Source organism: Talaromyces proteolyticus (genome assembly GCF_021365285.1).
Source record: "Talaromyces proteolyticus strain PMI_201 chromosome Unknown BGW36scaffold_16, whole genome shotgun sequence".
Taxonomy (NCBI): Eukaryota; Fungi; Ascomycota; class Eurotiomycetes; order Eurotiales; family Trichocomaceae; genus Talaromyces; species Talaromyces proteolyticus.
The window spans coordinates 180144-204404 of record NW_025764292.1 but is presented as its reverse complement, the minus strand read 5'-3'; the positions used below and the strand labels follow the sequence as shown (position 1 = coordinate 204404).

At 44.3% G+C, this 24261-nt stretch overlaps 10 protein-coding genes across 10 annotated transcripts; 5 read left to right on the top strand and 5 right to left on the bottom strand.

Moving 5' to 3' along the window:
- Window positions 1-614: 614 nt before the first annotated feature.
- BGW36DRAFT_402067 (FAD/FMN-containing dehydrogenase) lies at window positions 615-2147 on the top strand (the record flags this gene model as incomplete). Its single annotated transcript, XM_046218823.1, has 3 exons — window positions 615-755; window positions 809-1958; window positions 2023-2147. 3 exons carry the CDS (start codon window positions 615-617, stop codon window positions 2145-2147), a joined length of 1416 nt encoding a protein of 471 aa, XP_046065445.1.
- Window positions 2148-3049: 902 nt separating this feature from the next.
- Window positions 3050-3910, top strand: BGW36DRAFT_308883 (glycoside hydrolase; the record flags this gene model as incomplete). The annotated part of the gene is made up of 2 exons (XM_046212367.1): window positions 3050-3156; window positions 3259-3910. 2 exons carry the CDS (start codon window positions 3050-3052, stop codon window positions 3908-3910), a joined length of 759 nt encoding a protein of 252 aa, XP_046065444.1.
- A 1205-nt stretch (window positions 3911-5115) lies between these two features.
- BGW36DRAFT_308974 (uncharacterized protein) lies at window positions 5116-6738 on the top strand (the record flags this gene model as incomplete). The annotated part of the gene is made up of 1 exon (XM_046212377.1): window positions 5116-6738. One exon carries the CDS (start codon window positions 5116-5118, stop codon window positions 6736-6738), a length of 1623 nt encoding a protein of 540 aa, XP_046065443.1.
- Window positions 6739-7539: 801 nt separating this feature from the next.
- Window positions 7540-8073, bottom strand: BGW36DRAFT_442171 (uncharacterized protein; the record flags this gene model as incomplete). Its single annotated transcript, XM_046221573.1, has 1 exon — window positions 7540-8073. One exon carries the CDS (start codon window positions 8071-8073, stop codon window positions 7540-7542), a length of 534 nt encoding a protein of 177 aa, XP_046065442.1.
- A 583-nt stretch (window positions 8074-8656) lies between these two features.
- BGW36DRAFT_330738 (Metallo-dependent phosphatase-like protein) lies at window positions 8657-10105 on the bottom strand. The gene is made up of 4 exons (XM_046212821.1): window positions 9917-10105; window positions 9388-9857; window positions 9041-9333; window positions 8657-8982 (listed from the first exon to the last, which is right to left on the bottom strand). Exons 1-4 carry the CDS (start codon window positions 10044-10046, stop codon window positions 8721-8723), a joined length of 1155 nt encoding a protein of 384 aa, XP_046065441.1. The 5' UTR covers window positions 10047-10105; the 3' UTR covers window positions 8657-8720.
- A 1342-nt stretch (window positions 10106-11447) lies between these two features.
- Window positions 11448-11843, top strand: BGW36DRAFT_258190 (uncharacterized protein; the record flags this gene model as incomplete). The annotated part of the gene is made up of 1 exon (XM_046210042.1): window positions 11448-11843. A coding segment is annotated over one exon (396 nt), but the record flags the coding sequence as incomplete, so codon positions are not given.
- Window positions 11844-15054: 3211 nt separating this feature from the next.
- BGW36DRAFT_433776 (uncharacterized protein) lies at window positions 15055-16200 on the bottom strand (the record flags this gene model as incomplete). Its single annotated transcript, XM_046221319.1, has 2 exons — window positions 15055-15827; window positions 15999-16200. The coding sequence occupies 2 exons, from the start codon at window positions 16198-16200 to the stop codon at window positions 15055-15057; spliced, it is 975 nt and encodes a 324-aa protein (XP_046065439.1).
- An 855-nt stretch (window positions 16201-17055) lies between these two features.
- BGW36DRAFT_391567 (uncharacterized protein) lies at window positions 17056-18215 on the bottom strand. The gene has a single exon (XM_046217608.1). It carries the CDS (start codon window positions 18141-18143, stop codon window positions 17211-17213), a length of 933 nt encoding a protein of 310 aa, XP_046065438.1. The 5' UTR covers window positions 18144-18215; the 3' UTR covers window positions 17056-17210.
- A 771-nt stretch (window positions 18216-18986) lies between these two features.
- On the top strand, window positions 18987-20137 carry BGW36DRAFT_433774 (uncharacterized protein; the record flags this gene model as incomplete). The annotated part of the gene is made up of 4 exons (XM_046221318.1): window positions 18987-19028; window positions 19095-19431; window positions 19487-19665; window positions 19721-20137. 4 exons carry the CDS (start codon window positions 18987-18989, stop codon window positions 20135-20137), a joined length of 975 nt encoding a protein of 324 aa, XP_046065437.1.
- Window positions 20138-22693: 2556 nt separating this feature from the next.
- BGW36DRAFT_365544 (uncharacterized protein) lies at window positions 22694-23155 on the bottom strand (the record flags this gene model as incomplete). Its single annotated transcript, XM_046214663.1, has 1 exon — window positions 22694-23155. One exon carries the CDS (start codon window positions 23153-23155, stop codon window positions 22694-22696), a length of 462 nt encoding a protein of 153 aa, XP_046065436.1.
- Window positions 23156-24261: the final 1106 nt, after the last annotated feature.

Genomic DNA, 24261 nt, shown 5'->3' with positions numbered 1-24261 from the left:
ATAGATGGAGGCAGCACCATTACCAACCCACAATATTAGTATCATATCGCTCGCCTACCCCCCGATCTACAGCAGAAAGGAGGAAAATTGCTATAAAAGTTGCTGGAGGTAAAAACTGGCAGGAAGAACAATAAACCTATTGCTGGCTCAGATTCCACGATGCTCTACCCCTATGACCGTCCTTAATTGATGGGTTTATTTCTTCCAATATTCACAAACATGAAAAAATTAGATAATATTATTTGCTTTACAGTGCAATTCCACAGTTGTCATGAGATTTGTGTTCCAGGTAGTCAATGTCTAGAAACTAAAGCTTTGCTTAGTTCAGGATCAACCTCCGTGACCAGTCAATGTGGTGATGGACAGGGTCCGTATACCAAACAAAGAAAAGGCTTTTCTTTGAGATCGCTAAAGCTTCGGACGCTATTGATCCATAGCTGACGGTAAATTTAGTCTATATAAAGGGTTTAATTTCGAGGTCATACAGCCTCCCTCGATATTTCACTCAGTCAATGGTGATTCAATTGCCATTTCTTCTCGTCTCACTCTGCATTCACCAATCAAGACGGGCAAAGCATTGATTCAGACCGAACCATAATTGCTAAGAATCGAGAATGAAGCGAATTGATATCAATACAAAACACATAAGAGAGCTTACCTCACAGCTCAGTGTCGAAACCAATTTAGTCACGCCAAGCTCCTCAGAGTATGAGGATGCCATCAAGAGATGGTCCGCCACCGCTGTTAAACGTGCGGTAAGCTGATTCTGGACAAAAGACGCTGATAGCACACTAATAATTTGCGATAGGGAGCCGTCAGCTACCCTAAAACCGCAAGTGAGGTGTCAAAACTTGTTACATTTGCGTCAAGAAATAACCTCAAACTTGCCGTCAAGGGTGGTGGCCACTCAACTGGTGGTACTAGCTCTACCAACGGTGGACTCGTTATTGACTTGAGCAAAATGCGAAAGGTCACAGTGGATTATGACAAGAAAATTATTATTGCTCAGGGTGGTGCATTGTGGGAGGATGTTGACAAGGCTGCAGCAGAGTATGGTCTGGCCACCGTTGGTGGGACGGTAAACCATACTGGAATTGGTGGCTTAACTCTTGGGGGTGGATTTGGCTGGCTGTCTGGAATGCACGGTGCAGTAATCGACAACCTAGTCTCAGCGACTGTGGTCATTGCGAACGGAGATGTATTGAGGGCAACAGAGACCGAGAATCGTGATCTCTTCTGGGCCATCCGCGGCGCGGGTCACAATTTTGGGGTTGCCGTTGAATTTCAATATAAGGCTTACGATCAACCAGATATGGTATACGCTGGGTTACTCTTTTTCACACCAGACAAACTCGGAAGTCTCGTTGATGTGCTGAACGAAAATAATACCCCTCGTGCTGCTGTTATGTGTGTTTTTGGTGTGCCGCCACGATTTTCGAGCGCAATTATCGTCTTGATTTGCTTCTACAACGGAACAGAGCAAATAGCAACGGAGCACTTTACCCCGGTATTGGATCTTGGCCCAATAGCAAACACTCTTGGGCCAATCCCTTACGCCCAGATGAACAGCCTTCTCAACCCGATGACAGAACCAGGCGGGCGAAAGACTGGTAAAGGGGCCGCTTTTTCACCCCCGATTCGGAAGGAGTTTGTGGAATCCGTTTTCCAAGTATTTTCGAAGAAGCTTAGTGAAGAACCTGACTTACAAAAGTCGATATTGGCTATAGAATTTTACGACATGACCAAAACAAGATCTGTGGCTGTGGAGAGCACTGCATTTCCTACACGGGGGAAGCTTCATATGGGTATTATTAACCTGTCATGGTCGGAACCCGAAAACGACGAAAAGTTTCGCAGTTGGGCTCGTTTTTTGCAGATAATGTGCCGGGAGGAAATTCTTCGCGTACGAAATCAAACGTCTCAAGCAACTGTTTTTGAGTATGCTAACTATCTAGAGCGTGAGTACTTCCTCTCCGGTTCTAATATGAGATAAGCGACGTGTAAATGCTGAAACTTGAGCAGCTGGTGATGTAACGTCAGGGACTCTCTTTGGAGCCAATTCCAATAAATTAGCTGTGCTCAAAGCCCGATATGACCCTGACAATCTATTCTACAAAACGAACCCGATCACGCCGGCAACAACCTAGATATACAATTAGCCTAAGCTACACACTTTGCATCGATTGGAGGGCAGCAGGTATGGAGGATTCGTTGGCAAGGCGAAGAAATTCATGTGAACCTGGGAAATCTCTATTATGAAAGTTAACAAGCCCTCTGGAATATGAAAAATACTGTGAATTTTCTGCTTAGCAGGCTGTGGGTGCTTATTCTCTCTCGAAACAATAAATTTTTTTTATTTTAAGAGCAGTGCGCCTAAGCTTTGCATCCGATACTCCCCGCTACTAACGATCGTTGCTTTAGTGTTAAATTTGATTTCCTGCATCTCAGTCCGGTATTTCGCGGGGTATCGGTCTCAAAGCTAAGAAGAGCAATTAGCTTCAAGTTACATTTCCGCATCAGAGTAGCGATCTACAATTTATGCGTCGGTTATGCACATAGACTAGACTTAACACTCCAACGCCACTTCCTGGGCATGACCACAAGACAGTAAAACATAATAGGAGTTCTCACTTACCAAGTTGCCCGACTGATAAATTGTTTATATGATAATGCTAATGTGCATTTTGCTCACTACAACGTTAAGTCGGATAGCATGGAATATCGGGTTTGATAGACGATCCATTCGGGATGTAGATACCTCGGACGTAGGGAGAAATAATACTCGTCTTTGCAATACTTCGGATATATGGACAAATGCAAGCCACGACCTAGCCGTTCCAATTAGGATGGGACTCTACTTTCTAAATGAAACCATCTAGGTCATATGTTGATCTGTGACCTATGAAGCATTGGAGTATCGGCAGCTGGAGCAAAACATTTCAAAAACGTAATATAAAGAGGACTAAATGCTCTTCATTGAAAAGGTATTTTGAGAATCATTTGGTTCAGCATTTACTCAGCTGCTTATCTGAACGGAAAACTCGATAAAATGGTGCATCTCTCAACTATCGCCCTAACTGGGGTAGCTGTTCTGTTTACAGCCCCTTTAGTTTCAGCCCATGGCTACGTAAGCAGTATCACTATCGGTTCAACCAAGTAAGTCCCATTGACTTTTTGTCTTTTTTTTACCAATGATCATAGTTGGCATTATATCTTTCTTTAAGGTGGAAATTGTACAAACATTGACATCAAGTCTAGTTACACTGGCTACCTCGAGGACGTCTATCCTTACGAAAGCTCCCCACCAAAAACGATCGCATGGGCCAACACAGCAACGGATCTCGGTTTCGAGGATGGTGCCGAATATGCCGGTCCAAATATTATCTGCCACCGAAACGCGACGCCGGGTGCTCTGACGGCCAATGCCACTGCTGGTGCCAAAGTGGTTTTCCAATGGACGACGTGGCCTAGCTCACACCACGGGCCTATAATTAACTATTTAGCGAATTGCAATGGTGACTGCTCCACTGTTGACAAAACAACGCTGAAATTCGTCAAATTCGACGCGACCGGTCTTATCAATGATGCCACACCACCAGGGACTTGGGCGACCGATGACCTTATCGCCGCTGGAAATCAGTATAGTCTCACTCTTCCTACGAGCATAGCACCGGGAAACTATGTCCTCCGTCACGAGATCATTGCCCTACATTCGGCGGGCCAAACCGACGGGGCGCAGAATTATCCACAATGCTTCAACATTGCTATTTCGGGCTCGGGAACGGCAACACCGACTGGTACATTGGGCGAGCAACTGTACAAAGATACAGACCCGGGAATTTTGATTGACATCTATGAGGCCATCTCCAACTATACAATTCCCGGCCCAGCACTTTGGACTGGTTCTTAAGTAAGGGTATGGCTGTGGCTGTAGTAGCACCGAGAAGTAGCGGGGGCTGGATTTGCAAGTGGTCAGTAAGGCATGTGCAGCAGGTGGAACGATGATAAGAACCTAGTATTCTGTCATTGAAGTATTCACACTTCACTGACTTAAAGAAAACGGAACATTTTTGAGGTATTGAGTTTAGTTACAATCCACGATATTTTCATGTGACCCTACTAGTTGACATGTATATAAAATACATATGTACTGATGCTTAACATTGATGTCAAGAGAATTGTCTTCTAAATTGATAGTTGACGTCATTTGATCCGATTCCAAATTTAATCGCCCTCCCTTCTGAGTTAATATAAAATAAATCTGAATGATATTTAGAATTTATGTAAAAATGCTTTTGTACAATGTTCTTAATTTCTCAATATATTTTCCGTATTGTATAGCTTGGCTCTTCAGTGATAGCTAATAGATAAATGATTTTAGTGCCTGGGATACCCGAATATTTTTAACTATCGTTTGTTGCTATGATCTTCGTCATTTAATCGGAGCACACATATGCAATTGAAACTATCGAAGACTAAGATGACTTGCTTTTGTGGTCCGTGCTTTACCTCAAACAATTTCTTCCTACGAGGTGGTAGATCAGCGGAGAACATTGATTCCCATCTTTATCCTTGGCAACCACGCCATCAAGAACAACAAACAAGGAGTCGTTCCTTCTCACCCTTGTGAGTAATTCCAAAAATCTATGATGTCATCCACAAAGCAATAGCGCCTGAACCATTTTCTTGCCTTCGTAATTTCTCTTTTCCAAAATCAAAAGAAAAATTTTTTGACTGCCGATCCTTTCTAAAACTCCGAAGAACCAATCAACTAACAGATTTACGTTTTCGCAAGTCATCAATTACTCCTAATAAGGAAGAAAAAAAAATTGCAATCGAGTAAAATATGCAATGAAACTATTGCGAGATGGTGTCTATCCGATCGATACCCTTTGGTTAAATAGGGATAAGGATGCTAGACGATGTGTGGGTGCTGTTGACAGACTAATTGTCGCGAACTAGCTAGGTTTCTGATCAGATTTACTATAAAAAGGGGGAGAAACAAAGAAATTGGTCGATGGATTTTCGACAGCATTTTAATTTACGACATACTTCCTTACCTAAACATCTCCTCTCCAGTTCAAAATTGAGGCCATACTGCTTCGTATCGATACAATGGCGGACCAAACGAAAGACCCCGAGCCACAGCTGGATTGTGATGTTCTCATCGTAGGCGCCGGGCCTGTTGGGCTAACACTTGCTCTATTGCTTAGTGAATACCGCGACTACAAAATTATTGTTTTAGAACGACATCCTGCCCTGTTTCCTCTTCCACGTGCTGTGAGCCTTAGCCACGATAATCTAAGAGTTTACGATGGGCTCGGCCTACATGACGCGGCATTCAAGAGTGCCATCACAGATATTCGCGATAGCGTATCCAACATCTGTGAATTTATCGGCGCCTCTGGCCAGACGCTAGCTCGTATTCCATACAATTGGGATTCAAAATCCGGTACCAGCTCAACCTTTGCTCTACATCAACCGTCTCTAGAAGAAGTCTTGGGAACTGCATGTGCGGAGAAGGAAAATATTTGTGTGATTCGTGCGACACAGGTTGAGCATGTTAGGGATTTGCAAACGCACGTGGAGATCTGGACCGACGCCGAGAAAAAGAAGTGGACAGCACGATTTGTCGTCGGCTGCGACGGAGCCAATAGCATTGTTCGTGAATCAGCCGGAATTGACCTCGTTGATTGCCCAGGTAATAAATCACGTTGGTTGGTTGTCGATGTTGCACCTGTCTCGGAAGAAATCGCCCGCAATTGGAAGGACTACAGTGGCCCACGGCAATACCTTGACCCCCAACGACCTCGATCTGCTGTATTCCGTGTGCGGGAACGAAGAAGATGGGAATTTTTGATCCTTCCCGGAGAGTCTCCTGAAAAAGCTGTTGATCCAGGGTTCATCTGGCCACTCTTGAAGGATTCTGGCCTGGGCCCGGAAAATGCAGTTCTTGATAGGGCGGCAATGTACGTATTGAAAGGCGCCTGGGCGGAGACGTTTAACAAAGGACGCATATTTCTCGCTGGTGATGCTGCTCACGTCACCCCTCCATTTACGGGCCAGGGCTTGAACTCTGGAGTCCGCGATGCCGCTTCTCTTTCGTGGAGACTGGATCTTGCTCTTCGATACCCAGATAGGACTTCGGAGCAGATTTTCGATGACTGGACCGCCGAACAATTAGGGAGAGTAAGGAAGCTGATATCCACTTCGGTCTCCATAGAGAGCATGGTTACAATGACGGATTCTGTTCAGGCGGCAGCGCGAGATGAGAACTTTTTGGAACTTCTAAGATCTCCGGTGCCGAATCCAGAGCATCTGGGAACTCCTGGTTTGTTCGATAACTCCGCTGAGCAGGAATCCGTTGCCGGAAAGTTATTCATGGACGGAGTGGTGGAGATCAAATGCAAGCAGGGACGGTTGTGTGACCATTTTGGAAGCAAACGATGGCTCCTGCTTAAACAGTATGGAAATGTCGATGGCCAGGAAACTTTAGGTGCAAAAACGAACAATCTTTTTTCAGATGTCCTGAGGGGGAAAATAATAAAATTCGGTGAAGGAGACCAGTACGCTAGAGATATGACCGGAAACATCCTGAAGTGGTTGCAGGAGCACCGCGCAGTGGCAGTTTTGGTTAGACCGGATAACTACGTCTATGGCATAGCGAGGAGTGTAGATGAGATCGATAGCCTTGTTCTGAGAGCGATATTACATGTTGGCATCGTGTTAGACGAATAGACTGTTGCGTGAGGCTTAGTCTAAAAATTGAATATTAAAAAATCCCACCCATGTCCTCCGGCTCGACATGTAAGACTTTCGAAATTGTATGTCTCCAATCAAAAGTGGGTTTCATAAGGAGCGTTTTAATTCTTATTTATGGTCATATGATCGTATAGTGAAGTTTTGTGAATCCCTACATAACATCGTTAGACCGACTGCACACTGATCTAATAGAAAAGCATCCTCTGCCTAATCACGATATGATAACCACGTAATCTTTCGTCTTAGAAGTATTGGAATATCTCCAGCTCAAGCGTCATATCAAGTATCTCAAATACTATCCAGCTTGATATACACTAGAGCTTACCACAAATGCCAGCGACGAACCTCGCCAATAGAGACCAGCGCCTCCTACTATCGTGGTTCCAGTTACTCTACTCAAACTAGAGCCTAGAAGTCACAGATCTGGTATTATTCGCGTGCCCTGAGTAAACGCAAATTTGGAGGGCATCTTCTCCACATTGTTCTGACCAGGAGAGAAGTCAATTGAAATGGAATTGTTGATTCCAAGACCGCAATAAATTCGATGCCTAACAATTTGTCCTCGATGAACTTGATTACGATATCATCGTTCTTTTAGTGGCAGGTAAAAGCAGCAGTTATGCGATGCAATTTGAAATTCGTGGCATGGTCGATTGACCCTTCTAAATCGGTGCAGAATTGATCATTACCATATGCCATCCACAACCATTTTGCCAAAATTCCTTATGTAAATACTCCGTGGCTATGGGATGGGAATCTTAGAAATGTGAGGAAGTCTCAAGAACACTCCACGCCAACCCAATCTTCATCCTCTTCGACAACAGCGTAGTGTGTATTTATTCTTTTTACAGGCCCGTGGTCAACGAAGACCACATCTTGTTCAAACCCTTTAGACTCGTCACTATCCTGTGGATCCCATCTATCACCGGCACCGATTATCTCCAAATCCTCTTTGTCCTCCAGACCAGCCAAGATATTGTCAGAGTCATCGGTATCATCGAGGCCGCTTGGAATATACATGCAGCCCTGGCCTCGAGGTGAACGTGTTCGTGCCCTGCGGGCTTCTATCTGTAGCTGAACTTGATCCCAATATCGTGTATACTTTTTCCACGATCGAAAATGGGCTTCGAATTGCGGGGCTTGCGGTTGATAATAAACCCCATACCCAGGACCATGCTGCGGTTGGTAGACCTCGTGGGGCTGATTATGATGGAAAGAACTGCACTGGCGATAGATGAAACCGGAATAGTCGGCCACGCATCGAGGGACATGAGATGAGATGTGACACAAAAAACGAGTGTAGAAAGCCATTCCATGTTGTCCAGCTATAGAGATTACTTTCCCATAGTAAGTCTCTGGCGGGGGACAGGGGACCTGCCGGGGACACCTCAAACGGCGCTTTTCATGCTGAACCCCCGAGCAAAATACGAGGAACCCATTGCTATGGAACTGAAATTCGTCATTTGGTGGCGTCTCACTAGCATCATAGGGTACTGGTACTGACTGCCTGGCACATGGGTTGTGGATGCTGGAGGACGATCCCAGCAGAGTCCTGGTCCAATGATCTGCTGTCTTCACGTAGAGCAAGAAAATCAAGAAATATTGAAAGATGATAGTGAGAAGGGGAAAAAGGTCATCAGGTCAAGTTAATTTAGAGCGTGTGTTTGATCCTGTATAGGTAGACTTTTACCGGTAATAGCCGGCGAATTATACGGTATCTATAGTTGGTCCCGGACTTCGGTGGTAGAATAGTAAATTTTATGAGCCCATGGCCTCATTTTGTGGGTGGAATACGCGGTGATGAAGCAAGAACAAAAATTACACAAGGGACAAAGAGAAGTAATGCTTAGATGACTCCGACTGGCCAGGGATTTGTATTTCTTCACAGAAACATGTCACACTTGGGGGATATCCACGACAGGTTGAACAAAATGTTATTAGAAAGTTGATCCATTGGTTTAGGTGAAGGTGTCCAATACCGCAGGGTACTTGTCTTGTCCGTAAGTTGCATTTAGAGTAACAGCCCCTGAGATAGTGCTGTCCTCGAGACGAACCCATGACTTGGTCTGAGATCCTAACGTTTTTTCATCAAGCAGAATCTGACGGGATCCACGCGTCCAGGTACCGTATCCCCCGTATCCACTGTGTCGATCGAAGCAAAGAATGACGCCGTTTCCGGCTACATCCATACCTGGAAGCCGCTTATCCCATTTAAAGCACCTGAATAGTGAACATATCAGTGATCGAGAAGTAAATTATACTATTGCGTTATGCTTACCAATCATCGCCGTGGTCGTGGCCACTGAATGAAGCAATTAAGCCTCCCGTACTGGCCAGCGCTTTCATGAAAGGCATATCCTGGTCAGTGTAATTGAACGATCCATCCGACGGGCCTTGTGCAGCGAGAGGGTAGTCGTCATTGATCCCAGGTTCCCTATTTTTATCCACCCCAGTTTCTTGCTGAAATGCGAGCATTGCTGTGGTCGGTATGTGTACAAAAGCAAGGGATGGAATAGTCTTGCGATAGAGTCGAGTAAGAACCTCATTGGTGGTAGTAAACCAATTGACGACCTGTTGATAGATTAGTGGTTTCTGCTTCGCTGTTCTCGGATTCTGTGCACGTACTGACTCATCGACAAAGTCGGAAATTGCTACGGTATTGCCCCTGTCGTCTGTCTGCTGATATTTAACTCCACCACGGCTATCGAAAAACCAAAGAATCGCCTTGGGCACAGGGTCACGCTCATCTGAGGAGTAAACTGGGAGGAAGTAATTTGAAACACCCGATGTCTCAGTCCACACCATACTTTGAGTGAGACTGTTTCGATATCGCTTCTCACGCCAAAATATATCTTGCCGTGATAGGTTGAACTGACTGTCATGGTTACCATATGTTGATGCCCACGACAGACCCCGCTCAACAAGAGGTTCAACGATTCGGTCGAGGTAGCTGCTGGAATTCTGTTTGTACGTGTTTTCACCGGTGATCAAATCTCCATTCAAGACGATAAGCTGAGGCTCTTCAACATCGAGGATGGCATTCATCACGCGTGTTGAGTTGATATCCTGCTCCGGACCCCAGTCCAAGTCCTCAGCTGTGATAGTGAGACAGTCGTAAGCATATTTACTAATTGGTGTGAAAGGCTGGACATACCCTCTCCATAATGCAGATCTGAAAATACCGCTATCTGAAAAGTACCACTAGACGTAAATCGAAGCGGCTTGGGCACCGACAATCCCGACGCGCATCTCCCCAAAAAAAGCCCAAGAATAACCCAATGCATGGTGTTCACGAACGCTACCACTAATCTCTAGTTGGAGAATGTTGAAAAAAATTCTTTGCGTCAAATCTTGTTCAATTGATAGCAAAGTTTGACTTATATAGAAACTGCTATCCATATAATGTTTTTCTCCACGTGCGCCCATGTTACATCGCTCCGAGCTGTACCATTTATGAGGGCATCGGCAATTTCACCGGCGATAACCACGTTGTTCTCCCGCTCAATCCGAGAGGCCACAGACTATGTCGCTAGTTTAGCGGCAACCTTGTTTACTTTTGCCTTTTGACTTTCGATATCAATTGGCGAGTCTGGTTTTAGCAAATTATCACTGCTCTGTCAATTTCAGAAGAAAATAGTGTTTAACCCAAAAGAGAGGAAGGCAATTCTTACGTCAATTTGGCACGGTCCAGCTGCGTTGGGACCGCATCTCCATATTCGCAGAACAAAAGCTGCCCTATTCGGGTTTGCCCAGGCCCACTCTCTAGAAACTCATATATCAACTGCATGTGTTTACTTCTGTACTGGGTGGCTAGAGTTGTTCGTTTGCTGCTTCTTAATCTGAAGGACTTTTGTTGCTTCTGTAAATTTAAATGGCATAAAAGAGACAAAGAATGCCATTGTTCACTGAAAATCAGCAACCAGTCCCGTTTGCCATCAAGCATATTGTGCGTTACGTCAGTCTCTCTTAACCCCATTTCGAACTACGGCAAGGTGTTCTGATAACGCAGTATAGGTGAAAATATCATAGAATAAACCGGGATTCTACTGCTAAACACTGTATTAGGATGGCGAAAAGCCAAGGCCGACATCAGAACTCGACATACCCCATATCTTCCAGTACAAGGTCAATCAATATTTCATTGTCAATAGACAACACAATATACTATTGCCTCATAATTCATGTTTTCTCAAAGACAAACGCTTTTATATATCATTTTAGTAATCCATTACACATCTTGTATTTGATAATGAGCAGGATGATACAATGAAAGTAACGTAACTCTCAAGATATTAGTTAGCACGTGGAGACTTGTTCAAAAATCACCGTTTGTTAACATTCTTTTTAGGCATAGCGCCTCCCACTGTATATTTGGTAAAAGATGAATGCCTTTCCCTCCTCTTTCACCTCTTCCTTCTTCCTGAGCATTGGTTTGGAAACGCTCTATCTAGACTTTAGTTTGTGGCCATTATTAGCCATTCACAAAGACTACTCATTGTTCACTGTAAGTAGCGATACGCATCTATGTTCCTGATAACTTCACATACTAACCTGTACGTACAATGGATAGGGCTGTTGAAATGGCGCTTATCACTCATTCGCAGCAATCTATCAACCCTGAGCAGCCCTCTGATGCTCCACAGACCCCATCCAGCCACAGAACCAACCTGTTCGCGGAGCCTCATGTTACTCCTGTGCACACTCTCAATCTCAGCAAATGCCGCAGCAAGCTTAATCATCCTAAGCGTGACCTTGAGTGGCGTGAGCGTGAGTTACAGGTCAATCCTGACGATAGCTACCAGCGCAGAGCGGCCAAAATCTACACTCATGGCTACGAGGTCGGCCCACTACTCGAGTGTACCAGATGCCGCAACAGTATTGGCCCTTTTCCAAAGTGCGTTGTGGCCTATGACGAGCAAGGATATATTGCCAGGGGCTGCTGTGCCAACTGCGTCTGGTACCATCGTACCGACGTCTGCACCTTGCGCAACCCTCTCCCATGCGCTGCTCTCGCTGAAGCCAAACTTCCCATGGGTCCGTGGGGGCAGGCTTGTGCCAACTACTGCTTTGGTGAACACCTTACCACCAAGCAAAAGCTCAAAATCTACCACCCGGAAACGTACAAAGAGGATTTACGCCGAGCTGCTGAAAGGCGAGCTGCTAAACGGAAAGAGCGCGCTGACGAGGAAGCTGAGCAAGACGACAAGCCGATCCTGAAGCGTGAGGACAGCCCATCTCCCTGTGTGAAGTTTGCAGCAGGTGGCACTCCACGTCGCGCCTTTGTTACTGTCAATTCCAAAAAGAGGATTATCTCCTAGTCTCACTAATCTCAAATAGAGGTAGCTTGCAGTGTTTCATGTCTTTGATAGGGGCATTGTAATCGGGACGAATCCATGCTACTGTCGTTAGAGCAACAGTATTAGCCTTTGGCAAGGAGTTAAGGATGGTAGTTTTAACATTGTTTCTTATCAGTTTCCTTAGGTCTGGGGTCACGTCAAACGTCAGTTGACTGCCTTTGCTACGCTTCTGACCGCATTGATTCCACAGCCTGACACTGGCATCGCGAGCCTCGCTTTGCCCAGTTACTTCATGTACTTGAATTCAGAAGTCATATACAACTCGCCACTCTAAGCAGGTTGAATCTGAGTGACTTGACTAATATCCTTCGCATATACTACACCTTAGAGGCTGCTGTAAGCGTATTATTTGAGGTCTGTAGCCCGTCTTCTACATGAATCGATAGTGTTAGACTTGATAAATTTAATATTTCTCGTTTGCGTTAGGTTCTAGCGCCTCAGAAACGGCATTGTGAGTTATCTAAGGCACTCTCAGTCACATGTATTGCAAACGCATTTGTTTATGTGCCAAAATTTCCCCATCTTTCCTTACTCAAGTCCAGTCAGTAATCCCTTTTATGTGCAGAATCCAGCAACAACCTCATAAGTCTCAGCTGAAACGGCTTATTGTCTACCCATTACGGTGTTGTGCAATTTTGTTAATATTCGTGGGCTTTCTCCTGTAAATCGTGTATGTTGCGGCACCTGAAGCAGATCTTGAGACGGAAAATTGCCACCATTACGGAAATCAGCACACATGGGGACAGGCAGTACCCAAAGGGGACTCGACCCACCACCAGAATTCAAACCATGCCAGCTCTCTGACAATAGTATCAAACACTATATATGACGCAGTATTCTTGATGTGTCACACGATGCTATCCTTCAATCCTCTTTACTCTGACTTGATAGCAACGGTATACTCGATCATCTAGACGGTCAATTAGTTGCTTATTTCTCTTCTACTCTACTCACTATTTAAAGAATCATCATCTGGTCTTCCAACTGTTTGACCGTACAAACCATCTTCTCTCATTAATATTTCTTTCTTTCTTTTCTATGATAGAATTTTGGACCTCTACACAACTGTTGTCCTACGACGGATTGCTCTATCTTCAGTCCTTACAAACCGTATCTAGCCATATCCGTTCATTACGAGTAAGATATGAAGTCTATTTCCTAAGCATGGCTAACAAAGTGCCCTTTATTCCTAGTGGAGACACAGTGCATAGAGAGGATAATTGCCCAGTTGAAGGAAGATGGCAAGCTTCGTCGACAAATAAACTGGGAGAATGGTGTGCAGCGCAAATTTGACCCAAAGAACTCCAACTACAGACGGGCACTGTGGGCATATTTGGCTGGTGTTGAAGTTCCAAAAGCCGCAGTTTGTAAGCATTGCAAGTTTCACGCGATTCCCATGAATGAGTGTATTGTTTTGCTGGAAGATGATGGTCAATATCGATATCGAGGAACGTGCACAAATTGCGCCTGGTCTCGCCGAGGGCCATCCTGCACATTCCGCAACGAAAAGCCATGCAAAATAATGCGTCGTCTAGGGATACCATTGGGAGAATTCGAGGATATGTGCTCTGTAACATGTGACCCTGATGATTGTGCTGGTCCGTCCAATGCGACAGATGACTCTCCTGCTCTTTCCGCTCCTGCTGCTTCTCTTGAAACGGAAACCGCTACTGAGACAAGCGCCTTTGTTTCTCCCAACCCAATCTCAATGATCCCAAATCTAGGACAAGAAAAAGATATCTATCTTCAATATGAACCTCCAGAATATCTTCCAGGCGAACTTATATCTCTTTCCCAGTCTCAGCCTTCAATACCTTACGTTCGGGTAAATAACAGTCAGGGGAGTCTGGAGTCCCTTAACCTGACCTCTCTATCAAGCCAACAAATCGATGACATAGACTTTGATGAATGGATAGATCCTTTGGTCTATGCAGACATGATATGATGATATGCATTTATAAGCTCCCGTCCATGTCCTAATCAGCCAGAGAAGCATTGGTTTTGCATAAAATTCTTGATACGTCTTGATGGGTGATATATATGTCGACGCAGTGTCCTGGCAACACGCGTTACCAAACGCTCTACATAGGTAGGATATTACCGATTATTATTCTGCTATGTGCTCTGTGTGTTAAGCTCATTTATAAATAGAAAGTTCCAAAGAAATATCGCTCCTTAGATGCAAATCTTAAAACACCTCTGGATTAACAGTACCCATTCTAAGTAACGCATGACAGCTTCAATTTTGTTTAATCTAAATGTGACATCAAGAAAGTGAGAGGGGTATCTATGATGAAATTGCAGAAAACCTGCCTTTACGTGTTCCAAGATTTATCTTTTCCTGCCTTAGCCCACTCATCAAGTTAGGGTTATCTGTAACGAGTCGGGTGCTCTGTGGCTTATCTATAGCATGTTTAAACAGCCAGTTCATGAGTGGATTATCTTTAATGATGGCAATTTATTTTCCGTGAGGTGTTATCTGAGTAGCTAGACAAACAGAAGTCCCAAACGAATAAATAATAAGTGACATCCGTAGCTAACAAGGGAGTCCGCGGGACAGCCGTAGATCAATTGATCGTGTTTAAAAGGTTTGGTGCTAACAGAGCATGAGAGATATTAGAAAACAAGAAATAATTGTGCAGCATTGAGTAGTGTAAAATCTGTGGATTGATGTAAGAATCCAGGTGTCGTTTACAGAACGGCGCAGTCCGTTCATATATGTATTTGATAATATTCTTCAGCGAGTAGTTGGCAATTTAATTCTCTATAAACACTCTACATAAATAATGATTGATTTCTGCTCAAGTGGGATTGTAATCGCATTTTGGTTCCTATTTGCCACAGATACAAGCCATGGTTGTTGTTTCCAAGGGTACAAGTTGATCAAAAGGAAATAGTTCCGGCATAATTTACACGTATCTCAAGTACAGCTTTCCTAAATTTCCTTCCCATTCGGAAGTTGGACCCTACAGCCAGTATTACGCGTAATGTCATCAGTGATATGCTTAATTGGGGTAATATAGGATATACCAAGACGAGTGTTGCCGCCCCATATTACTCCAACGAGAGCATTGGCAAGGCGATGGATAACCCAAGTTCCCGAGTCGCCCAGCTCGCTGAAGACCTTGTAGGGCATGCTGGGAACAATTGCCCGTTCAGTCGTCCTATATGCAGTTCCATCGCTGTTTTTGAAACGCACATAACTGAGCGGCGGATTAATCACACCCTCGATATGGTTGCCGTACTTCGCTTTATGAACCTTGTTTCCACCTAGAGGCTCGTCGACCCAGTCTCTTAATTGGATGGTCGTCTCAGTTCGTGTCAGAATATTGGGGACCATATTTGCCGCGTCTGCGAGAAACCGATCTTCGCGCAACGAGACCAATGCCCAATCAAGATGATGGCCTCGGTGATTACCTATATCTGAAGTAACCAATAGTTCACCGATGTTGCAATCGACATTATTCAAATAATCATAGCTTTGGGCAAGGTTGTCGTTTATAAATTTCAGAGTGTTCATCACCTGGTTCCGAGGCGCGGTCTGTTCGGGGGGCTGTAAGTTTTCGTCTCGTTCATTAAGTACGTTTATTTGTTTCCTGATCACGGCTCTATTATCTCGCATTTCAGACATCATCCGTGTATGTGCGATCTCACTTGGATAAGCACAACGAATGGTGCCATAATGGTTCACTGGTTGTCGTGGGGCGCCTATCCGTGGTTATCAGTTTGGTTAATGATGCTATTGCGCTAGGACAGACTTACTGGAATAAAGATCAATCGCAGAGGGTTGAGGTGGTTAGAATGAAGGTACATTATGACAGCACGTCAGAATACACCTATTTTTCACTTGTCCATCCTTATCCAGGAGCTCTACAATACCTCCAGCAGTCGTCTCTGTGGCACTATCGAGGCCTTTCCTCAAAGAGACTGTGCTTCCAACAGGAGCGAAATGCATATATGGAATAGTAGGGTTGGGGTCAGCCTGCCTCTGCAGGTCTCTAGGTTCTAGTCCTACTGGAAGACCAGATAGGCGTGTGATGTTGTCCAAAGTTCTATTCACATCGTGAGTGATAGAGGGCATCTTTCGCAAGGTAACAATGATTATAATTTCCCCGTTTTGTAGACCGGAATCTATTTGACAGCGCTAGAAGCATTCCACTGCTGCCCAGTCCAGTGATAAATCCTCGATCTTGCTAATTACTATCGGCGCAATGGTTGGCCACTTGGAAATGATGTGAGGAGATGAGACTGAGGCAAGTCGAGGCGGAGTAAACGAGGAAACCGGGCTCATTGTGTCTGAAAATATCACACTTGGTGGACTAGGATAGTTTTCTGGGAGAAGCTCTGTTTGTTGTGAGTCGGTTGTTGAATTGTCGCCATGTGAAGGAGTTATCCGCGGAGATATGACGACGTTTGACTCAAGGAAACCTCGTTGGGGCAACATGGCAATGGCGGAGAAGATGTACTCAGCCTGAGCACTGCACTGAGGGAGACATTGCAGGGAGTCGCCTAGAACAAGTATGTCGAGCGGTCAGCGTGTTGTTCTGCGAGCACTAAAGAGGAAGGAGACACCGCGACCTCCCGGGAAGTCCCTACTGCCTCTTCTTTTTTAGCCGGCGTGACGTTCTGTTTCCAACAACATGGCCGTTTCTGATGCGAAGAAGTTATTACTATTGATTTAACTTGGTAAGTATTGTGGATTTCGCTCCTTGTGTGCTGGCTGCTCATATCTGTGTCTGGTAAGATCAATCTCCTTGTCAAATTGTTGGCCTTACAAAGGGCTTTGGCAAACAGAACACCACATTCCTCTTCAGCCCCGCGAAACCGCCATGATGCTGGGTTATTCATCGATAGAACATCTACAACAAATATCAATCCTAGGTCACGATCTATATCTCGTGTTAAAGAATGGATTGCCCAATACGCTTGCTTGCACTCTTTAGGAAGGCATTTTTGTCTTTCGCCAATCTTGCCCACCACAAGAATAATCTTGTATTGAAATAAGACTGATTATCTAGGGTCCTTTTACAAAAAACAATTGAAAATTGATGTGCTTTCTTCCAGAGACCTTTCATCTATCCGAGCGACTATCTATTGCATCCCTACGGGGGTATTTTTCGCGACATGCTCCTCAAACGTGGTCAACTTTCCTCTTGCAATCTTTGCTGTCCAATCTATCTTCTCCTTTGTTCCAGGGCCATAATATCCAAAGTCTTGGATATACAATAGCATTTCGACCAAAGGATCTGCTGCAGCTGGGGGGAGGTGCTTTTTGTACGCATCAACAGGAACCTGGACATATTTGACCGGTTTTCCTGTAACATGACCGATAATTTGCGCCAGCTCTTCTGTCTTGTAGATTTTAGTTGCCGCAGAGAGCACCTTTCCTTCGAACTTTTCGGGCTCAGCAAGGATTGCAGCGACATATTTGCCAGTATCTTCAATATCAATCATGGCCCAATCGGTATCGGACTTGACAACGCCGGGCCAGGTATAGGTTCCATCGCCCGCTGGACGAGGTGACATATGTGTTGTAAAGTTCTGCATGAACGTTCCAGGTGCAAAGAAGGCACTTTTGATCGGCAAGGTGCGAATGTACTGTTCTGCCTCATACTTGGAGTCGAAATGCACTACGTTGGTATACTTTCCGCCCGAGACAAGTGTAGGAGACGATAGAGTGCTGAATATCAAGTATTTGGCACCCACCTCGACTGCCACATCAGCAATTGTTTTGCCTTGTCGTACCTCACGTTCCTTGGTTTGCTCATCGTATATAGTCGTGGTTACGGCAAAAACGGTATGAGCACCGGCTAGGGCTTTTTTCAGAGAGTCGACCTCATCAATGTCCGCCTTGACGACCTCGATACCCTTGTCAGCTAGCTTCTGGGCCTCTGTTTTTGTCGTGTCACGTGTAATGGCGCGAATAGAGTATTCTTTTGACAACACAGGGTCGGTGACGACATAATTGGCAACGGAACCTCCCTGGTTTCCGGTTGCGCCAAGTACTGCGAGAATTTTACTCATGTTGACAGTGTGGAGGACTTGAAATTTCGACGGGCTGAATCTTGGCCTAGTGTCAAGAAAAATCCCAACACTATGAATTCCGCCTATATATATACTCGTGGGTGGTTATTTTTTTTGGTTTCATGAAGGTACCAAAGCCGCCCGAAAAACCGATGATAAAGCCGCAGCCAATCAGATCACACGATTATATCGCTGCACAGCGAGACGGCTCATCGACTATAAACAGATTATTATAGTCGGCATATCGGACATTCAACCCCGATTTTTCTCAACCTCTTTTGTGGAAACAAATACTAACTTACTCCGTTTTTTGGCCGCTTGTGTATTCCAGAGAATTCTCGTTGCGCAGTGGTCGTGGTGTGAGGATAAGGGGCATGGAGAAGCGAAAGAAAGTTGGGAGCTGAGACATTCCACTCATTGAAGCGTTAGGCTGACAGGACGAGGGCCTGAAAGTCCAAATAGTTTGCCATTTGTGTAACAGCATCGTAATTGAATCAATGCCACTGACATATATGTAAAGGTGAACTGTTCGAACGGACCAGATCGGCCGAAAAAGGTGGGGAGTTTGGTGTTTGGGTGAATCAATGATCTGTTAAGCAAATAAGAGTTTATTCCTTTTTCCTTAGTTCCATTTCATTTTGAACCTGGGTATGAATATGTAACGATTGCTAAACCCCGATAAACGCCGAGACTAGACCGGAGGTCGTTGATGAGCCTTCGATTGACCTACATTTATAAGAGTTTGAAAGGCACACATAAAACCTCACAATAGATGAATTATTATTTTTTATCTTGATAATTATAAACCAACGCCTGCATTGTCGAGCCTACAGGTCTTGGATAATGCCTGTCTCAAACTACATCAGCAAAGTTGCTGTTGTCGGGGTAAGTCACATCACACTGCCAATACATTCGATGTTTATAAAGTTAATGCCGAGGATGAAACGACAGGCAGGTGGTAATAGTGGCAAGTTCATGGCCGAGGCCTTGCTAGGGACCGGAAAGCACATAATCACGGCAATTACAAGGGTGGATAGTGATAGCAAGCTACCAGACGGGGTAATCGTTAAAAGGGTTGATTACGATCAGCCCGACACGCTCGTCGAGGCACTCAAGGGCCAGGACGCTCTAGTAATTACCTTAAGTGGCTTCACCCCCAAGGAGACCGAGAAGCGGCTTATCGAAGCTGCTGGTGAGGCAAATGTGAAATGGATACTGCCGAATGAATGGTGTCCGGATACAGAAAATGAGGCATTAGTTAACGATGTATCGGTCTTTCAGCCAAAGCGTGAATCAATCCGATGTGAACATAGTTGGAAAGCTTGCTGATAATGAGAAATTAGCTGCAACGCGAAGAATAATCGAAGCAATTGGGAAGAGCTCCTATATCTGCGTTTCCACGGGATTCTGGTATGAATGGAGCTTGGCAATCGCTCCTGCATTCGGATTCAATTTCTCGGATCGATCAGTTACTCTCTTTGACGAGGGCAAGACAAAAATTTCTATCTCGACATGGCCTCAGGTATGAATATGTTTGTTGTATAGGAGTTCGCCGCTGACTCTATTTTTAATATTAGGTCGGCCGTGCCGTTGCGGCCCTTCTTAGCCTCCCAATCCAAGCCGTAGACCAAACTCAACAAGGTTGTCTGGAAAATCTGAAAAATAAAGTTGTTTATATCAATTCATTCACAATCAGTCAAATGGATATGCTTGAGTCGGTCCTACGGGTCACTGATACTAAAATGGAGGACTGGACTATTACGAAGGAGCCATCCCAAGAGCGATACAGCACCGGCCTTGATGAGATACAGGAGGGTAAGCGTATTGGATTTGCTAAGATGATGTATACTCGAGTTTTCTTTCCCGATGGTTGCGGAGATTTCGAGCATAATAAAGGGACCATTAATAGTTTGCTCGACCTACCTGGAGAAGATATTGATGCGGCGACTCGGATTGCAATTGATAGATCCAAGGCTCCGAGCTGGGCTCACTAAAATGATTCCACTTCAAATGTTTCATTGGAACCACGACGTTATAAATATGTAAATAGAATGAAAGTTTACTGTATATGAGATAAAAGAGAAATTTGATGTTCCAAACTTTCAACTTTATGTAACGTCGGCGGACGACCCGTGACCGACGTCAGTTCGCATTTTCACCTTTCTTAAGTGGAATAGCCCTAGAAGACGTTGACGCAATTCTATGTCATTAAAAGACTGATGTTTCAAAGTAGTTAACTTCAATATCCACCTTCCACCTTATAATCATTTGCTCCCCTCTAGCTGGTAGACACAGCATTCGTGATCGCTTGGGTCGGGACATTTACCACTAACAGTATCCATTGTAAGCCATCTCTCCGGTATAGAAATATTTAGACGATTTCAGGCAATCTCTGTACTGGTGTTTAAGGAGGACCGATATCGAAATTGAATACACACCTGGCGTAATGACCATCCAGGAGCCTATCGCACATTGTTGCCATTTGGCCAAGTCGCTCGCAGAATAAGAGATAACCCATCACGCTTGGGTGTCATACAGCATTGTACATAATTTGGGACATCAGGGCAGAAGTTCGGGTATGATGCTTCCTTATTTTGACCTCATCATGTTGTTGATTTACAAATCCCGTGGGCCTATAGTTCTCAAACAGATATTGTTAGTAAACTAGATCGGGATCACTTTTTGTACCTAATATAGCTTGAGGATAAATCAAAAACGTCTTAATAAACATATCCCCGTTTGCATATTGTAGCAGGGGTCTCCAGCTCCTTGACTTAATACCATTACTGACATCAAGGTGAAAACAATAGTGTAGAGCATCATACTTGATTGTGGACTTGCCAGTAGACTGAAATTCAAACCGAGTGTCGGAAATCTCGAAAAGTTCAATATCGTACTATAATAGAATTCGTATCTGAAATATGAGTTGAAGTGTTGTATTCATCCTCGGAAAAATATCATGTCAACATTTTTCTTTTGGGTAGTTACTCAGCCTCACCTGACATACGACACCACCATACTATTTGTGTAACATTGAATGCTTATTTGCTGACCGTAGATCATAAGCTCATACTCCACATCAATTAAATCGTTCAATTAAAAACACTTGCCCCATATGAGCAAAGTGGTTGGATAAACGAAATACTAATTTAACGTATCGAGAGGTTCGTTGAGCTTGTACGCCACCAATCAACACTAGAACCAGTCTACAATGACCGTATCAAGCAGCTCTGGCAAGCTGTCAACACCCTGTTTAACTTTGTATTCATATCTTGCAATTCTGCTCATACAATTGGTCACTAACTTAGGGTATGCAGGAAGTAACTAACTAGAGCATTACTAATAAGGAATTCGCTTATTATTCTCTCAGGCTTATTTTCACTAATTGACAACCTTTCCTTATACTAGTTACGTGTATGAGTAATAACAACAGAAAATAAAAAAAATTAGATTTCTTAGTAACATCCATTGCGCTACAAATGGGGATTTTATTTGTTCAATTATTACATCACTACTTCAACAAGTACTGAGGAATAGCATTTATTCTATGATCTCACCCCAGATAACTTCAATAACGATATACTACTTGTCCATATCTGTTTATTATCCGTTTCTGAATTATATATGTTGAATATTCCACCTCAATGCCTCAAATAGTGAGAAGGACCAGTCAACAATCCATATTACTAGTGTCGTTGATCTAGAATACTAAGCATAAGGAAGAAACTAAATTACATGAGGGTTTTGGTGTCTTTATTACTTTGCGAATCCTTTTCTCGTCAGATGGCCTTGTAGTCTCAGGTCACCGCTAGCTAGACCCTCAGGCATGTGTTAGAACACTAAAAAGGTTTGAAATAGATTATAATAAGCCCTAATGAGAAAAGAAAATTCTCTAATACACAGGACCAAGTTAATAATATATCAACCTAGTTGATCATGACCGCTTCCATCACCAGACAAGAAGCAGTTATATTATTGATATTATATGAGAAAGATACACCGACATATATAACTGTCTAATCGAATGCATATTAGACGGTAATTTTGAATAATTATGTGTTGATATTAAACAAGATTTGATCTTGAAGCCTTCTTTATATTACTCGTGAACAATGTATACAAAATGTATAGACGTTGAATGGGAGTAGGAAGAAAATTATTGACAGATTACCGGGATTGCCAGGCACCTGTTTGCTTGTAGTCTAGCCATATGCAAACAGCAGTAACACCTACAATATCACAGACACTTACACATAGTACGTAGTTGTTATCTTTTGAAATATAAACCTGAATTACGAACAGGTGTCACCTGGTAAGAATGATACCATCTAAATATGAACAAAATGGCTCATTCAGGGTCTATTGTTGGACTCCCGTGGCCGTATCTCAGACCTTGATTGTCTCAGTGAGGATGAGGATTATGTATGAGTAAACACCGATGCCCAATAGCCACATCAGCTTCCGCAACCCACGCCGAAGTTTGGGTTATTCTGCATGATCTGGTTGTTCAGCGCAACGTTCTGTTGCTGCGCCTTGAAATAGGCCCCCTGCTAGGTATTACGATTATCCACGCGACGCATGAAACTTCCCTGTTCCTGCGCTTGCTGTGTCTGCTGCACGAGGGCCGCCGGTGGTGTAGGGAGATGCGGGACAGACCGACCTTCGATGGGGGTATTGTCGATGAACAATCGCCAGTGAAGGTCATGACGGTCAACGAACTGGTTGGCGAAGTGACGGAGGAAGTCCTGGCACTGTGTCCGTGAAACTTGAGGCCGGTAGTATGCAAGCGTAGCAGCGAAGCACCGGTTTATTTCCCTCTCGGACAAGCGCGACCAACCGATGCGCAACATGCACCAGCCGTCATAGCAGTGGTCCAAGCCACCGAGCTGCCTGCTACTCGGCTTCTGTTGCTCGCCTTCCAGCGTCCAGCCAGGCTCATAGTCGCAAACAAACCGATAGTCGCCCTCGGCCATCGGCACCAGTTCAAACTTGCGGTACTTAACCACTAGCATCCAGTGCTGGAGTTGAGTCTTGTGGATGTCGCGCGAGAACTAGATATCATCGGGGGCTGCGGACCATGACCCAGTAGTGGGGTAAGCACATGGACGGTAGGGAAGACTGCTACGGTGCAAACAGCCTTAGTAGCAAGCAAATGGAGCTTAAATGTATTGCTGGCCCGTGAGCTGTTGGACCTTAATCGCCGAATCACTTCTGTCGTTGTGTCCAATTAACTGGCGACCTGGGCGCCACGGCGCCTATAGCAATGGTCTTTCCCGTTCAAGGTGTGATCCGGGGTTGTCGATAACCATTGGTGTTCTTGGAATACAACGATGCAGGGTTCCCAAAATAGTTACGGGGGACCGACATCAGTGTCATTCCCACTTCCTATCAGAATAGTGAGCACCGGCTGCTCTTCTGTGACTTGCATAGTACGCAAGTTGCAACTATTAGCTCAAAGGTTACATGTGGAACCGCTGTCAAGATAAAAGCAGCACCAACTGTCAAACGACATTCGGAAGCCTTCTGTCTTCATGAATTTACCCCATCGCAAGCTTTTCTTCCTAGATTAAAATTACACGCGCTTAGCTTAGTCCTGAATATACTGTGCTGCTTTGTCACTGAAATCTGAGGCAAGGGCTTTAGAATAACTTATGAACATACTTTAGCGTCCCTTGGCATTAGGGTTTGGTAAACAATCGCACATTGTAAAACATGTACCAATTTTGCAATCAACCGTATATACATATATCATAGAAATCATACGTGTTTCTGGTTTTCTCCATCAGGTTAAGAAGAATTGGCACCGTTGACGATGCCGTATCGAATGTTCGCGTCATTTTAAGATCTAAATAACTTCAACAGTGTAACTTTCCTTTGGATCCTCATAAAGCTATGTGGCCCCATAATAAAAGCCAACTATATTGTCGGTTGCACATGTGCTGTCATGCATGATTGACTTCCTAAATTACTTCACGTAATCGCACAACATTAAGTAGTTAGCCGTCGAGTGATATGCTTGTTCGTTAAAGGATAGAACCAATTAGCCTATCTTCCATTATCTACTTTTCGGTCTAGAATTGACAACATAATCGAAATGCAAAAACCTGCAATGATGATC

What these genes read in the sequence shown, in the direction of transcription:
- BGW36DRAFT_391567 (XM_046217608.1), bottom strand. Translation starts at nt 18,143, where the DNA reads ATGAGTAAAATTCTCGCAGTACTTGGCGCAACCGGAAACCAGGGAGGT.
- BGW36DRAFT_330738 (XM_046212821.1), bottom strand. Translation starts at nt 10,046, where the DNA reads ATGCATTGGGTTATTCTTGGGCTTTTTTTGGGGAGATGCGCGTCGGGA. An exon ending in AGATCTGCATTATGGAGAGG is followed by an intron (nt 9,858 to 9,916) that starts GTATGTCCAGCC and finishes TCACTATCACAG; the next exon opens with CTGAGGACTTGGACTGGGGT. An exon ending in CACGACCACGGCGATGATTG is followed by an intron (nt 8,983 to 9,040) that starts GTAAGCATAACG and finishes TTCACTATTCAG; the next exon opens with GTGCTTTAAATGGGATAAGC.